Below are 15,825 nucleotides of genomic sequence, written 5' to 3' on the forward strand. Positions count from 1 at the left end.
AGATTAAACATTATCAGAACATAAATTACTGTAATTAGATGCAAACAAATATTAGACATAAAAGTGCAATATGTTCTAATCCGAACCAACTAGATAAATAGGAAAAATTTAATAGAGTTCATCCAATTGCGCAGTAGGATAATACTCATGGAAGGACGATATTACCTAATGTACGCAAAAAGTCGCGTACGCATAATGCAGGAGATAGAGCAGGATAATAAATTGTAATCATGCATAACGGAACGGGTAAGCTAAATATGTCCATAAGCGCAATGTAATTATTTCGTATAAAAGGAAGCTCGCGCGGAGCTAGAGGAGAGTTGTTGTATCAGTAAAATCACGCAGTCCAGTCCGCCGCGCAAAAGTAAGTTCGCAAATCCGTAGAAGCCAACCACGCTATTAAGTATAAGTAAAGTGGCAAAATAAAAGTGAGTTTATATAAAAGTGCAAATACAATCCGTCTTAATTCAGGAACGGCACTAAGTGATGACAAGTTCACTACAATAGGAATAAATAAAATAATATAATAAAGCGAAAGGCCACGGGAGTGACAAAATGCTGACAAATTTTTCAAAATGCAGAAACTCTACAAACTCTTTCCACTCTGCAGCAAGGTTATTATATATTCTACTGAGGTTAAGACATTTCGTTTTTGCTGGAACCATGTTGGTTAAATTGTTTACAATTTGTCTGTCAAATCACGCCGGCTTTGTTTTGATCAGCTTATGCTGTTCACGAATGACGAAGATTAGAATTTAAAATACGAAACAAATGTAGTAAGCATAATAAATTTCTCGATTTTTTTTCTGCAGCTGAAAGACTCCAGGTAATTCTAGTGAGTGAGCTGATTCCAGGTGAAAAACATCCCCAAATTGTTGACCTATTCTGCAAGGTCCATCGACATCGAACATCGCAGAGCACAATCAGGTGTATAGGAGAATTAAGGCATAATGCAAGTTGTATGTTGCTTTCAAACCATCAATACTACTCATACTGTGGCAAAGTTTTATAATTTACCCTCTCTTTGTTTTATCTCCAATCACTGCTGAGCACGTCCTGCTCCATTAGCACCTAACGTCGGTTCATGACTGCCTCCTACCTCTCGTCTGCATCCATCATCCGACAGATTGACTAGTTGATCCATGAACCATCGAGCTCACTGTGTTATGTGACCAATGCCGGACAACCTACATCAGCCAGACAACGATAAATCAGAGTCATCTTACAAGCACCTGCTCGGTGGGACAGCAGTTCTTTTTAAAAACAATCCCCAGCCAATTTATACTGCAAGCCTACACCTCGAGAATATCCCATTGACCGTACTGCTCCACAAGCTACATCCTTCACCTTCCTTCATACAGATTAATTCTTTGCTTCAACACCCTAAGCTTGAATTCAACAACACCTAACCCATGATTAATCTCTAGGATGCACCGGTCGAACGACGTTTCTTCAGGGAAACTTCATATAAAAAAACATGTGATTACGCTTTATACAAAATTTCGGTAGCGACTATCGTTGAAAAGATGTCGTGTAGGAATAGAACACATCAATAACGTTTCCTTTAATTTGATTATAGTTCCATTCTATTTTCATGATACAGATAATGAAAAATTACACCATTATGTTTTCGAAAGCAACGATGTACTATAAATGCTTTGTAACTTGTAGACCAGCGAACGGCAAAGTGCGGCTCGCATGCAGCTCTTTATTTTTGAGATTGCGGCTCTTAACCGTTCATATATTTAGTAGAACTTTCAACATTTTTCTTTTGATCTTTCTGTTTGGTAGGCCGCTCTGCTATATGAACAATGATCAATCTGTTGGATGAAAAATTGCCAAATCATCGTGGGGCACATTATAGGCACTCGGGACTGCATGCGGCCTGTAGTTTGGAAAGTACTGTCACACAGCAATGGCTAGTTAGGGTGTTTTTGTTGGTTCATCGTATTAACATTCTATATCAAGGTTGGTGCTATTGACAGAAGATAAAAACTAAAAATGATGTGGTCCGAGTGATTACATTGTACAACGAATCTCTACTGTCAAATTACTCTATATTTTGCACAAATTGTACTTTTTTATTTTCTATTTAACAATCCATTTAATAATCTCTTCTTAATACTACAATACAATGAAAACTTAAATTTAGAGGAGTATGAAATTTTTATCACATTGTCATTTTTATTCCTATAATAAAGTCCTATGTATTAAATATATGCTTAATCGTTATTAATGAGTGCTATATGCCTCTTACATTACCATAAACTTTAATTAATATTTTTTTTCTTCTTTTTGGCAGCTTTTGTATTTTCTGTCACGAATTTTCTTTTCTTATGTTTCATTTTGTTTAGCTGCTCAGCTGTTGCTTTTAAGTTCAAATAGCGCATACGAACAATTACACGCTGTTTTGCAAAAGAACGAATTATCTCAACCGGAAGTTCTGTTAGATATCGCTTTATCTTGTTTGTGATTCGATCTACGATTCGTTCTCCTTTTAATAATCCTCCGTCTGGATTCATTTTCAAGAATATTTTTTCCATTTTTTTCCCTAAATTCAAAAATTCATCCGACGGTTCAATCAGTCCACCACAGGACAAATGGTGTACAAATGTAGGAGGTTGGCAATAATTATGGTCAATCCTAGTCTTAAATGTGTGTTCTCCCAGATTAAGATGGGAAAACTGAGAGTGATGCTTCTTTGCAAGATATCCAAGTATGTAAGACAATCCATCAGCTTCTTGGTGAGGTAGCTCAATGCTTGTATCACTAACGGAACTAAGTGAACTTACATCTTGTGATACGAAATTGTTTGCTTCTTCCATTGCCTTGACATCCGGTAATTCGGGAGTGATCTCGGCCTTTTCAAACATAGAAGCTGAGATGAAAACATCATTACTCCTAGCACCAGCAACATTGCTCTCAGTTGTTGTAATGAATTCATCTTGCTCACAATTTGCAGCTTCAACAGTATTTGTTTGATTGTGCAAAATGGTTGGTGTTTTCCCCAAAATCATAAGACGAATTCGATAAATGCAACTTAGAGGTGAGGGATGGTCATATACACCACCAATTTGCCTAAGCTGCGAGAAAAAATTCTCTAATACGTCTTGGTTTAACTGTAAAATGAAAAAAGAAGAAAAAGAAACACAACAATTAATGTATTAGTTAAAATGATTAATTTTGTAACAATGAATTCACCAGCTCTAGCTGAGATTTTCCTGTATAATCATATGGTATTGAATGTTCAATGAATTAATTGCAATTGAACTATCATGTTGCTTACCTTATGGGTACAGATGAATTTGGCATCGTGTTTTAACTTCATATCTGCAAACACCATTTGCAGTGACTTAATCTGCATCATTATAGAACGTTGAAAAATTTGTAAACCATTTTTACCTGGGATAGTCATGTTTGATATTATGTCATACATATCTGTTAAAGCACTAACTTGGTCATCGCTAGCAGTATATGCTTTTTTAAAATCCAATTTTGCGAAAGGTGTGTAAGAATTAGATATGCTAAACCACACATCCACCTTCTCTATAAAATTAGCCAAAATTTTAGCATTATCATCGTCCGGAAAATATGTACGGAGAGCTACAGCGGTTGTACGAGACAATAACTCTGCTGCCCTTCGAACATTTTGTCGTTCTTGGGGAGTCATCCCGGCAGGCAATAGACAGCTAAACTGATGGCGCCGGAGGAGGAGAAACGGGCGCCCAACCGTGCATGGCTCAGGCGCCCAACGGAAGACATGATTGGGCGTGGGGGGGGGGGGGGGGGGGTACGGATGAAACGGACCTCCCGTTCTTTCGTGTATTGTTTACATTCGTTTATCCGTGTATTTCTTTCATTCGGGTTATATATCAACACAGCTTATTTTCAAATTGACCGTTACTTTATTGAAAATTAAATATTCTAAAAATACACTATTTTTCATACAAACCTTATTCAGCGCACGAAAACGTTTATCACGCAGCAGCATTCACCTGTAATTAAATTAAAATATAAAACATAAAATAAGTAAAAAAAAGTTATTTGCGTTTCACATAAATTAAGCGTTGAGAATGCTAAACATTACCATTAATTATGAGAAGCCAAAACAACATGTTTGTTTAATTGAACATGTTCAAACAATTTGTTGTCGTCATCGAGGACTAAGCCAGCTTCATCGTTTTGGCAGCATTCCGTTACCCAGATGTGATTGTCCTTCGTGATGAAGCGTAACTAACCGACCGTACATGATGTGGCATTGATGAGAACGGTCTATCTGAAACTAAAGAAAGAAGAATAATATAAGTCAAGTGCATTTCATGCTGATCGTTCGCGATCGTTTCTTGTATGTACAAAGGAATAAGGGCGACATTTTTACATATTTTTTCATTTGCAGTGGAACCGGTGCTAGCGGACGAGCTAACACCCAATACTATGCCATAGATTTGGGCGCGGTTGTTGCGTACCTGTGGGCCCGGCATGTTTTTACACACTCGGAACGTACCTCTGTGGCCCAAACATATGTGCTAGCATTTTCAGAGCGCAAGTATCGCCTTGCAATCATAACGCGTCTACCACGTCCATTCGTTCGGCGTACGTTTGCTGCAGGTGGTTGCTGTCCGCTTGGGCTTGCTCCAATATGCTGCGCTTCGTACGGTGGTGATGATCTTGATGTTACCAAATCACTGCGACTTCCGGACGGTTGTGAGAGCCAGCTTTAATTCTCACACCACAGCTGAAATAGACACTATAAGAGAAAAATATTGTTAGTGGAGCGCAATCCATGTAAACCATTAATTTTAATTACATATATTACTTTAATCGTCAATTTGTCTTTCTCTTACATTTTACACTGTCGCTAATTTCGGTACCTTAGGTAAGCTAACAGTACGACGATGATCTGGATACCGCCAATTACCGGCTCGTAGATGCATGAACGCATTCATCATCACTGAAGATTTGGTACCTCCATAACAGTCCGCCTCAAACGACGAAATTATTAGCAGTTGCGATCTGATACACGACACCTAAACGCGATGAGAAAAAAACACATCAAAAACGTTTTAGATGAAAAATATAATGTCGGTTCAGCTTAATAAACATTAAAATGAAATATTTATTTTGCTTTTTCGCACGGCATATTAGCTGAAATGAAAAAAATAAACATTGTTAACCAGTTTATCAAACTGTATTTCTATTACTTTAGATACTGTCAGACTTACTTCAACTTTGCTTCAATTTAGCATGGATCCAAGTTTCAGCCGATATGCATGTTGGTGGCCAGTGACCCACGGGGTTTTCCGTTGTTTCCAGTTTGTGGTAGTCCGGTAGTTTTTATAGAGCAATGACTCCCACATTCTCCAGACGGTGCCGGAGGAACGCGTGCTCCAATTTTGCCTTTGCGGTGGCATTAATCGAAGCAGGACAGGTGCAGTATGATCCGACTACAGCGCGATGGCGAGTAACCCGGAAACACCAAGAATGGTTACATAAAACACGGGTATGTGATGAGTAGCTTGGCGACATTCAGTAGTACAAGCAACAGGCACAATATTCGACATCACACCATATCTTATTCCTTCTTCACAAGTCCTTATACTTCTCCCACTCATTCATAAGTCTGCGCACCGGCAACTCGAAATGCAGTATAAAAGGAAGTTGTGGAAGAGTCTCAAGTGCCACTTCCTTTACAAGTGATGCGTTCGGCCGTTGCGGATGTGTAATCGTTTCGTCAGTCAGATGTACCAGTCCGTGTTGTTGAACAACTTCCGACGACAAGTGCAGTGCCATCGGTGGATTCAGTGGCCGGTCAGCGCGAGTCAACAAAGAATGCCAGTCCGTGTTGGTAAACAGCTCAAGGTAACGGATGCAGTGTCAGCGCTGGTCTCGAATGCCGGTGATAATAATCATCATCGGTCAACATTACCTGTTGTTCCTGCACCATTCCGTCCGTTAGGCCAGCAACATGGACAGCAACCGTCAACTAGTACTGCTGCGCCATCAGTGGTACTGGTTGCTGATGCTCTACCGCAGGAATCAGGCATGAAGATCGGTAGACAACAGGCATTGACGGGATCTGCAGTACCATCGATTGCATCGCTTGCCGAAGTTCATGCTCCGAAGAATCAGCGTGGTATGATGACCGCTGTTGTAAGACAACATTTACCCACCAGTGCTTCTGCATCGGTGATAGCGGCTGCTGGAGGATCTGTTTGTATTGTGAGTCGTATAAGCCAAAATGATCAGCGTTAATGTTAAAAAACCATCAACGAGTACTGCTATGTCTGAGCAATCTTTTACCTGTGTTCCTAGCCACATCTGTCCGCCAGGCAAGATAGTTGACGGTGGTAACCAAGTGCCATCGACAAGCGCCGGTACATCGTACATAACGACTGAACGAACAAATGGTCCTGTTGTAATAAATTTGCCTGAAAATATAACCAGGAAAAGTGATCAGAAACCGTCAACGAGTTCTGCTACGTTTTCGGTGTACGAACCTGTGCTGCCTTCGTCGCCAATAATGATGATCATCGACGATGAACACCAGGCTGCAGCAGGAGCAAATCAAGCAATCCTTTCAATTACTTCTACAGAGTATTCTGGAAGCTGCTGCCTTCGTTGTCGGATGCTGTTAATGAAAATAGATGCACGCAGCGCACAGATAATGGTGATTTTAAATGAGCAGCCCACAATACTGAATCCTATGAAGGTTATAAGAAGAAATGCGGAGAGTTTAACACTTTAAAAAATCGGAAATGAACAACAGTTTGATGCATTTTTAGCAAAAATAGCTGGAGATGATTTTGCATTTTGCAGTTATACTTAAATAATAGATGCAGATATCAGCAGCCAGGATGCCAACAACAGGATGCATAAGGCTTTAAACGTGATGTTTGATAGGACTTTTCTTGCACGGTGTAGCTCTTCGGGAAGGATCGTTAGGAAAAAATAGCTTTTAGTAACTATCCCAATACAGTGCTTATTTAAGTCTATCGCCACAAACCACGTGGGAATAGACGTAGATATGATAAAGAATATTTAAAAAGAAAACTGACACATGCACCGGCAAGAGTAAACATGCAGGGAAATGTTAAAACAAGCTGCCATAGAAGGAAGAAATAAACATATATTTATTTGGTTAAATTGCTCTACCTATTTATAGTTGCTGTTTATACATATTACTCGCAATCGCAATGTCCTATTGATACTATATTTATTAATCGCAATGTCCTATTGATACCATATTTATCAATCACCTTTGATCTATTCTTTTCTAATTTTACAAATTAAATGAAAAATTGTACCTTTTATTGTACCTATCACACAGCTAGTGGTAAGTAATACACATTTGCTTTGGTAGCTTTCAGGGGCAATGCTTGTTTAAGATAAAAAATGTAAAATGGCTGTTGGTATCATTTTGCAAATCACTAACAGCCATCGCGTTTTTGCTCCTATCATTTATTGTACTTTATTGCCCACTGTCAACCGTTTGACCGAGGAGGAACAACGCTAACGATATTCCGGAAAATAAATAATGCTGTTGCATCTTAATAGATATAAACAAAGTGCGTTAACAGCAATAACACGATTACACGACGATAATACGACCATAGCAAACTCTGGTGTCACTCGTCGCGGTCAAGCAACAGCAACTAAACCCGAGAAAGGCCGGGATAAGCTGTTCCGTTGGAGCAATTTACTTAAAAGAACAACAAACAACATACGTCGATGGAGCGCTAATGCTCAAATTAATAAATAAACGATTTAGTGAATAGTTAGATAAACACATGCATTCATAAGCTATATATAAATGTTACCATTGATTGTTTGCAACGATGTTCACAGTGTGCCGTAACTCTCTTCAATTCCCAAACTTGATATAATTTCCACCTGGAACGAAATGCTCATCCGGTTGTTGCTCTGACCGCGCAGTTCCCATAAGGCCCGCGCCGACGATCCAAGGTTGTTGTAAACAAAAATAAGGATAAGAAATCTAAGAGTAAAAATAATTAAAGTTTCCTTACCATCATGCCCACTTCTTTGATGGCTTTCCAATATCCTTCGCATGAAATCCGCTGGGTGCATACGAGGTGAATTGGATTTGTGTGTCTTCGGACAGCTTGGAACACTCCTGAAGAAAACTGATAACATCGATTATTCATAATGTTTGACGGAAAATTTTATTCGATTAGTTATTTAATTTCAGCGTAACGAAACATTACAAATACAACCACTTTAATTAACATACCTTCCTGCGGAGACGAAATAGCTGCACGTAACTAACCTCCAATCTTTTTCTCTTGGTAAACGATAAGGACACTAAAAAATATGGAAAATTAGATGGGTACAACCGAACATTAGACGGATACGTATAATTATTTCTAATTTATAACACTTTAGCACACATTTTTGCTTCACACTAAGCGCAACAAACTAACATAGGAAGTTTCAATATTTCAACGCTTCAATATTCGCCAACAGCACACAAGTGAATAGCACCATTGATCATTACTTTTAAGTTCACATTACAAACTTTAACACTGAAAATATGCAACTAAAATACATGTTTATCACAAAGACGCTTCTGCATCAAACTCTTTCACTTTGTAAACATAACCTCGATCCATCTTCGCTGCCTAAAATTACACACACACATCCACACACTGTACGTCGTCACATGCCGTTTGGTGCTGTTGCACGCACACAGTTGCAGTTCATCACCGCTCGTCCGTGCTTCTTCCTGCTCTTCCATGCGTTTCAACGCCCCTCGCCCTAGTATGAAACGTCAATTGCCTGCCGGGATGTCTATATGGGATGTTGTGAGTTTAAATAAAGGAGTCATTTCTGACTCCATTCTTTTGGCTACCATACGCAACAGATTGGTGGTTTCGATAAGTTGGCCGTTGTACTCAAAACCATGATCTAGAAGCCAATTCCTTAACAACTTCAGCAAATGAGGTGTATCACGGATCACATACACATTCTTATTAGTTTTTGGATGTGGAAAATACGGCTTTTCTACGTCATCCCGCGCGCCTAGCTCCTTCCAGCATCCAATGTTTGTTCGGCAATTATCACTGATGATAGCGACTACATTTATATCTTTTTCGCTCAATCGTGAAATTATTTCGATAATGATATCCTTTGTCATTTTGGTATCAAAGCCGATAAATATCGGATGTTTCCATTGTTTAAACAATCCTCGCATCATGACTACTTGCAGATAATTAAATGGGCCCACTATTTCATCTGCCGATGGATCGTATTCTAATACTCGAGACACCTTCATCTCGTCGAAAGATAAAACACATTCTCGATCCATAGGCTTTAATGTTTGTGAATATGATCCAATGAATGTAGGATAAAAGAGAAAAGAGTGCTTTATTAAGTTCAAATTAACAAAATCGTTTTAGTTCTTCATATGTGTGTTTCACTTCGATCTCCGTGTGCGACTGTCCGCATCCGCTGTCCGTTCTCGCGTTCCCCCGGTTAATCGAGTCACGCTGCTCTCATCCGAGCTGCCATCACGAACCACAGGGTGGTTCATTCGTCACCCATCCTACACGGCCCTTCCTGATGTTACATCCGGCCCGGATGTACCCATGGTTTCACGGCTGAGCAAGCCGTAGTCGTCTGCGATGGTCCTTCAGCATCGTCATCCAGTTTCCGTACATTCAAACGGTCATGCTCCAGAATCTCCTTCACGACGTACGGACCGTAAAACCGCTGCCGATACATTCTCCCCGGTCCAAACTGCGTCACGGGAAGTGCCACCAGATCACCTTTTTCGTACTTACGCGCCGGTCGCTTCCGTAGATTGTAGCTTCGTCGATTTTCGTCCTGGATGGCTTGGATTCCATCTCTAGCCATTTTGCGTAGCTCGTCTCTGTCGTCTTGGAACGACTGTTGCAACTCTGCTTCAACCATGGCGCGCAACGTGTTACCGTCAGCATCTTTCATCTTGACTCCAACTAGCAATTCAAACGGACTGGTTCGGATTGCCCTCTGCCAGCTGCTGTTGATCGCCTTCTGCACCGCATTCACGTGTCGGTACCACTCTTCCGGTTTATTGATAGATAGCTTAGTCAAAACCGGAATAATGGTGCGATGTACTCGTTCCACTTGCCCGTTGCCTCTTGGAACACCTGTTACAATCGTGTGTAGTTCGATGTCACACTCTTCACAATAACTCGCGAACATTGACGATGTAAAAGCTGCTCCTTTGTCACTAATTATTCGTCGGGGATCGCCAAAAACACTTGCGATGACCTGTAACTTCTTCACTACTTCGTCACCCGCCGTTGATTAGGTAGGAAATAGCCACGTAAACTTACTGAACGCGTCGATCACCGTCAGGATGTAATTGTAAGATTTCTTCGTCGACGGTATAGGGCCGAGATAATCGATATGAAACGTATCGAGAGGTACCTCGCCCTTTGGAATAGGGTTTAATAATCCCTCCGCTTTACCCCTCTTTTTGTCACCTAGAATACACTTCACACAAGAACAAATACACCTCTCTATCTTCTCGTCAACACTTGGAATGTAATAGTCACTCGCTAAACGTTCCTTGGTTTTTCTGATTCCGAAATGTCCTTGATCGTGAGCATTCTTAATAACTTCTGCTTCCATCGAAATTGGCACGCACAATCTGGATGAAAAGACATCACCCTTATATAACACACCATCTTTTGCAAAATAGTCGTCGATTTCTTCACCACTGCACAACTTTGAAAGAATCTCTGCCAATATTGGATCACGCTGCTGCTCTTTCCTCATACGCTCACAAATCGCTGTAGACACTGACATTACACTGGCACGGGATAGAGCATCCACATGCTGCATTCTTTCGGCACTGCGATGCTCGACTTCAAATTCGAACTCTGCTAAGACCACCATCCAACGACTAACCCTTGCGTTCGGTATCTTCTTAGCCATGGATTGCTTGAAGGCAAAGCAATCGGTTACCACTTTAAACTTTTGTCCCAGTAAATAGCACTGGAATTTCTTTAAAGATTCTACCACCGCTAATGTTTCTAGCTCAAAAGAGTGATAGTTCTGTTCAGCTTGGTTGGTTAGTCTGCTGTAGTAATAACAAGGATGAAACATCCCGTCATCTACCGCACGTTGCATGAGCACTCCAGCCAATGCCTCCTTACTTGCATCTGTATGGATTTCAGTGTCTGCACCACTTTGGTAAATACGCAATACCGGATAATTCACTAACACTGATTTTATCTCTTCGAACGCAGTAATTTCCCGTATACCAAAATCAAACTGATTTTCCTTTTTTAACATCATCGTTAAAGGACGAGCTATCTTCGCAAATCCCGGTATGAACTTACGAAAATAACTTGCAAGACCTATGAATCGCTGCAATTGCTTTGTGGTTTTAGGTTGGGGATACCGCTTCACTTTTTCAATCTGCTGCTCTGCTGGTTCGATTCGACCGTCATACACAACATACCCCAGATATTCCACGCGCCTCTGCAAAAACACACACTTCTTCAAATTGAATCTTAAACCTGCTTTCTCGGACATCTCAAACACACGCTTCAAAGATGCGATACCATCTTGCTCACTCTTAGCTGGGATTATAATGTCATCCACAAACGTTATGATAACTCCTTCGTTTATGAGCTCTCGTAATGCAGAATTAATAAATCTGCAAAATGCATTTCCACTGGTGCACAAACCAAATGGAGCCCGACAAAACTCATATTGCCCTTCGTGAGTAACAAAAGCTGTAAACTTCCGACTATCTTCGTCTATTGGAACGTGAAAATAAGAATTTTCAAGATCCAACGTTGTGAAAACTCGAGATTCCGCCAATTGATGCAAACTCTGTACGTACCATTCTTTTTAGGAACCACAACCACAGCACTTGCGTATGGACTGTACGATGATCTTACGACACCTTTGTCTAGCCATTCCTGTACCTGATCTTTAACCACACGCCTTTCTAATGGAGCAAGCCTACGAGGATTTTCACGAACTACACTTTCATCTTGTAACTTGATTACTAAGGTCTCGACCGATTGTGGGTTTTCGTTGGGATTATAACACTTTATCATGCACTCTATTTGTTCGCGATATTCTGAAGGAACCGTTAACTCTCCCACATCCGCGGCTTTTATATTGTAAATCCATCGTTCGTCGTTTTCTACCGATCCAACTTCCTCCAGTTTCAAACCATCGTTCGTTATAGTATACTTCGTCGTTTGCAAAAAGTCCATACCTAACAACACTTTTGAGTTCATAGAATTCACTGACACTATAAAAACATCGACCGATCGTTTCAATTCGTCAATTTCCATACTTATCTTTGTTTTGCCGTGTGGTGTGTTGCAATTTCCACCGAAACCACGGAGTCGAAAACCTGTTTTAACTGGCACCATTTCACTAAACGGCAACTCATCGAAAAAATCTTTCCGTAATAACGACACTTCACTGCCAGGATCGACAAAAGCCACACAATCCATATTGTTCACTTTGATGCGCTTTGTGATCAGTCCATTTCGTTTTAATTCGGACACATCGTTCTGTTCCGCTGTTTTCACTGTAAGAACATTCGTGGTGTCACCATTGTTTTGCCTTGGCATGTTCGACGAATGTCGCGCTTTGTTCGGACATTCCTTTGCGCGGTGTCCGTATTCATTGCAAACAAAACACTTGGGTCCACGTTGTTTGTTTGCGCATGTACGTGTTTCATGTCCGAGATCACCACAATTGTAGCAACGTCGTTTTGAGTTTTCTTCTACTTTTTCCACCACGCGTCGCACTTGTTCTTTCTTCTTTTCTGTTGGCTCATCTTTCTTTTGCGCACGTTCCCAGAACAGTAGCTTCGATTTCAAATCTTTTATTGTCACAGCTTCGTATAAACTTGCTCGACTTCGAGTGTCCATTGTAACACCATCGACGATATATTCCACTAAACTGACTTCATCTAAATCGATGCCTTGCGCAATGCGTTGCATTGCATAGATAAATTCCAATACGGATTCATCTTTCTTCTTCTTACGCGTTGCCAGCTTACGGTGTACGTCATTCGCACAAACTACCGTACCGAACTCTTCCAGTAAAGCTGCACGCAACGCGGTATACGAATTGGTTTCGCGTTTGATCATCACAAAACTTTTCGCCACACCAACTAACTTTTTGCGCATCATTACCAGCATCTGATCTTGCGTCCAACGTGCCATCTTTGAAATATCTTCAAATTCGTTTAGCCACACACTAAAGTCTTGGGATAGATCATTCCCGTACGTTTCTAAACCGTCTTCAACATCACGAAACGAATACGGCGTGCGCACCAAATCCGAGTGTTCTGGCAAGACCGCTTCATCGTTTGTACTGCTACGCATTTCTGCGTCTGCAAAATTGTCCGTATTCATGGTTTCATCCATTATTTCCACGTTTCCTTCTTCGACTAGTCGCCTGGCCAACTCTTCTTTTGTACCCGAGGTAGCTAGTTTTCTAGCGGCGCACCTCCTAACTAAACCCGGACGAGTTAAATCGTTTAGCAACACGAGGATCTGCGCTTCGTTGTCCATTATGCGAATTTCACGAGAATTCAGCAGTTATCGACAGTTCCTAACGCCTTCACCAACACAAGCGCGTGCCGCACACGCAGTATATACGTCTACCTCTTTCCACTAGTGACGCACACTTTCACACACACTCAACTCTTTCTCGTTGATTGCGTTCTCTAAACGCACGTTTTACACGCACTACGCGATGCTTTTCGTCTTTAATCGTCACACTAACACAAAAGTCACACTTCTGTTGTCCTTTGTGCAACTCGCGTCGTTTTTTGCGTACCGGCGTACCTCTTACACGCACTGTACTCAACTTTATCCTCTTTAACACACACAGGCGGACGACTTACACGCACTACGCTTCTTTCCCTCTCTAACACACACGAGCGTACGTTGCACACGGGCTGCGTAATGCTTTGTACGTCTTAGCACATACAGGCGCACATCTTACACGCACTGTATTTAACCTCATCCTCTTTAACACACACAGGCACACGTCTTACACGCGCTGCGTAATGCTTTGTACGTCTTAACACATACAGGCGCACATCTTACACGCACTGTACTTAACTTCATCCTCTTTTACACACACAGGCGCACGTCTTACACGCGCTGCGTAATGCTTTGTACGTCTTAACACATACAGGCGCACGTCTTACACGCACTGTACACTTCTTTGCGCGTCTTCACATACAGGCGCACGTCTTTTACGCACTGTACATTTCACGCAACTCTTTTCTAATATCCCGGTTGAGTCCCCATGTAGGATAAAAGGAGAAAAGAGTGCTTTATTACACCTGTTCTCACTTTCCTCTGAATTGTTATCCGGTTGCTATGGATCGCAATCCATGAGAATGGATCGCAATCAACTACGTCTGAATCGTTTTCAGCTACGTTTGGATCGTTTTCAGCTACGTTTGGATCGCTCTCAGCTACCTTTGGATTTTGCGGTAGCTCGCGCAAATTTCCTTGCAGCGCAAAGTTTATTTGGTGACCGCGGGGCACATTTGCACCCCAAGAACTAAACAATTAATGCATTCAATTGTAAAATCTTATCGTATTTTTCTTATCGTGTATGAAGCTGCTTACATCACCATTCATACGTTTTTGATTATTAGACGAAGTTTTCCAAACTAACCAGTACAATCTTCTTCTTTTTAGCGTAACGACCTACGTGGTCATTCAGTTCTGTTTATGCATTCGAGATTTAGCCGGATATTCCTTCTTTGATATGGAGGGACGGTCTGGTTGGGAATTTATTATTGATGTCCTGAGCCGACAAATCTGTCAAATGTTATTCATTGCTTAAAAATGAGTTTTCAGAATTCAAGTTCTCAATTGGGTTCAAACATAGAACAATATGAAATTGTTGCTTTTTGAATCATTTGTTATGAGGAGAATCGTGAGGTACGCCGAGTGGTCACGAAATAAACTATGCGCCGCAACAAAATTTGCGCGAGCTAACGTAAAATCCAAAGGTAGCTGAGAGCGATCCAAACATAGCTGAAAACGATCCAAACGTAGCTGAAAACGATTCAGACGTAGTTGATTGCGATCCATTCTCATGGATTGCAATCCATAGCAACCGGATAACGATTCAGAGGAAAGTGAGAACAGGTGTAAGTTCAAATTAACAAAATCGTTTTAGTTCTTCATATGTGTGTTTCACTTCGATCTCCGTGTGCGACTGTCCGCATCCGCTGTCCGTTCTCGCGTTCCCCCGGTTAATCGAGTCACGCTGCTCTCATCCGAGCTGTCATCACGAACCACAGGGTGGTTCATTCGTCACCCATCCTACATGAATTTCAATATATCTTCCAGAATGCCTTGTTTTAGATCAATCTTGGAAGAATATCGTTGTAAAGTTCTTGGTACCGGTACTGGTATCTTCATATCATCGCCTATGTAACGGTATGCCCTTTGACTAAAATATCTAAGAGTAAATGCTAAGGAAAGTTCTTCTTTAGTCCATCGAACAGTCTTCTTAATTCCTAAAATAAGGTCAATTTGATTTGATGATAGCGAACCCTTAAGCGAATCTTTCATGTTCTGCACAAAATTAGCGCGTGGCCATTCGTCTTTAATTTTTTTTGTAGCTTTATCAAGTTCTTCTAGCTTTTTCAGATGTTCCTTTTCTTTTTCGTTTACTTCCTTCAGTGTATTACTTAATTTGTTATTTATAGTGACCAGTTGCTTGTTGCGCTCTTCTAATTCATTAAGTTTTGCTTCTAAATTAAATATTTTTTGTTGTAATCCCTTACATTTCTTGCAAACGTTCTCTTTTCCA

At 40.8% G+C, this 15,825-nt stretch overlaps 1 protein-coding gene and 1 long non-coding RNA gene across 2 annotated transcripts; one reads left to right on the forward strand and one right to left on the reverse strand.

Annotated features, from left to right (window-relative positions):
- The first annotated feature begins 698 nt into the window (after positions 1-698).
- LOC133393468 (uncharacterized) lies at positions 699-2,217 on the forward strand. Its single transcript, XR_009766178.1, has 2 exons — positions 699-959; positions 1,069-2,217. It is a non-coding gene; the product is annotated as an uncharacterized LOC133393468 (long non-coding RNA).
- Positions 2,218-11,768: 9,551 nt separating this feature from the next.
- Positions 11,769-15,049, reverse strand: LOC133393128 (uncharacterized). Its single transcript, XM_061656586.1, has 2 exons — positions 13,628-15,049; positions 11,769-13,429 (listed from the first exon to the last, which is right to left on the reverse strand). Exon 2 carries the CDS (start codon positions 13,404-13,406, stop codon positions 11,769-11,771), a length of 1,638 nt encoding a protein of 545 aa, XP_061512570.1. The 5' UTR covers positions 13,407-13,429; positions 13,628-15,049.
- Between the last annotated feature and the right edge of the window lie 776 nt (positions 15,050-15,825).

Source organism: Anopheles gambiae, chromosome 3 (assembly GCF_943734735.2).
Source record: "Anopheles gambiae chromosome 3, idAnoGambNW_F1_1, whole genome shotgun sequence".
In the NCBI taxonomy this organism is placed as follows: Eukaryota; Metazoa; Arthropoda; class Insecta; order Diptera; family Culicidae; genus Anopheles; species Anopheles gambiae.

Bases quoted from the DNA above. Each gene is read 5' to 3' on its own strand.
- LOC133393128 (XM_061656586.1), bottom strand. From the start codon at position 13,406: ATGGATGAAACCATGAATACGGACAATTTTGCAGACGCAGAAATGCGT.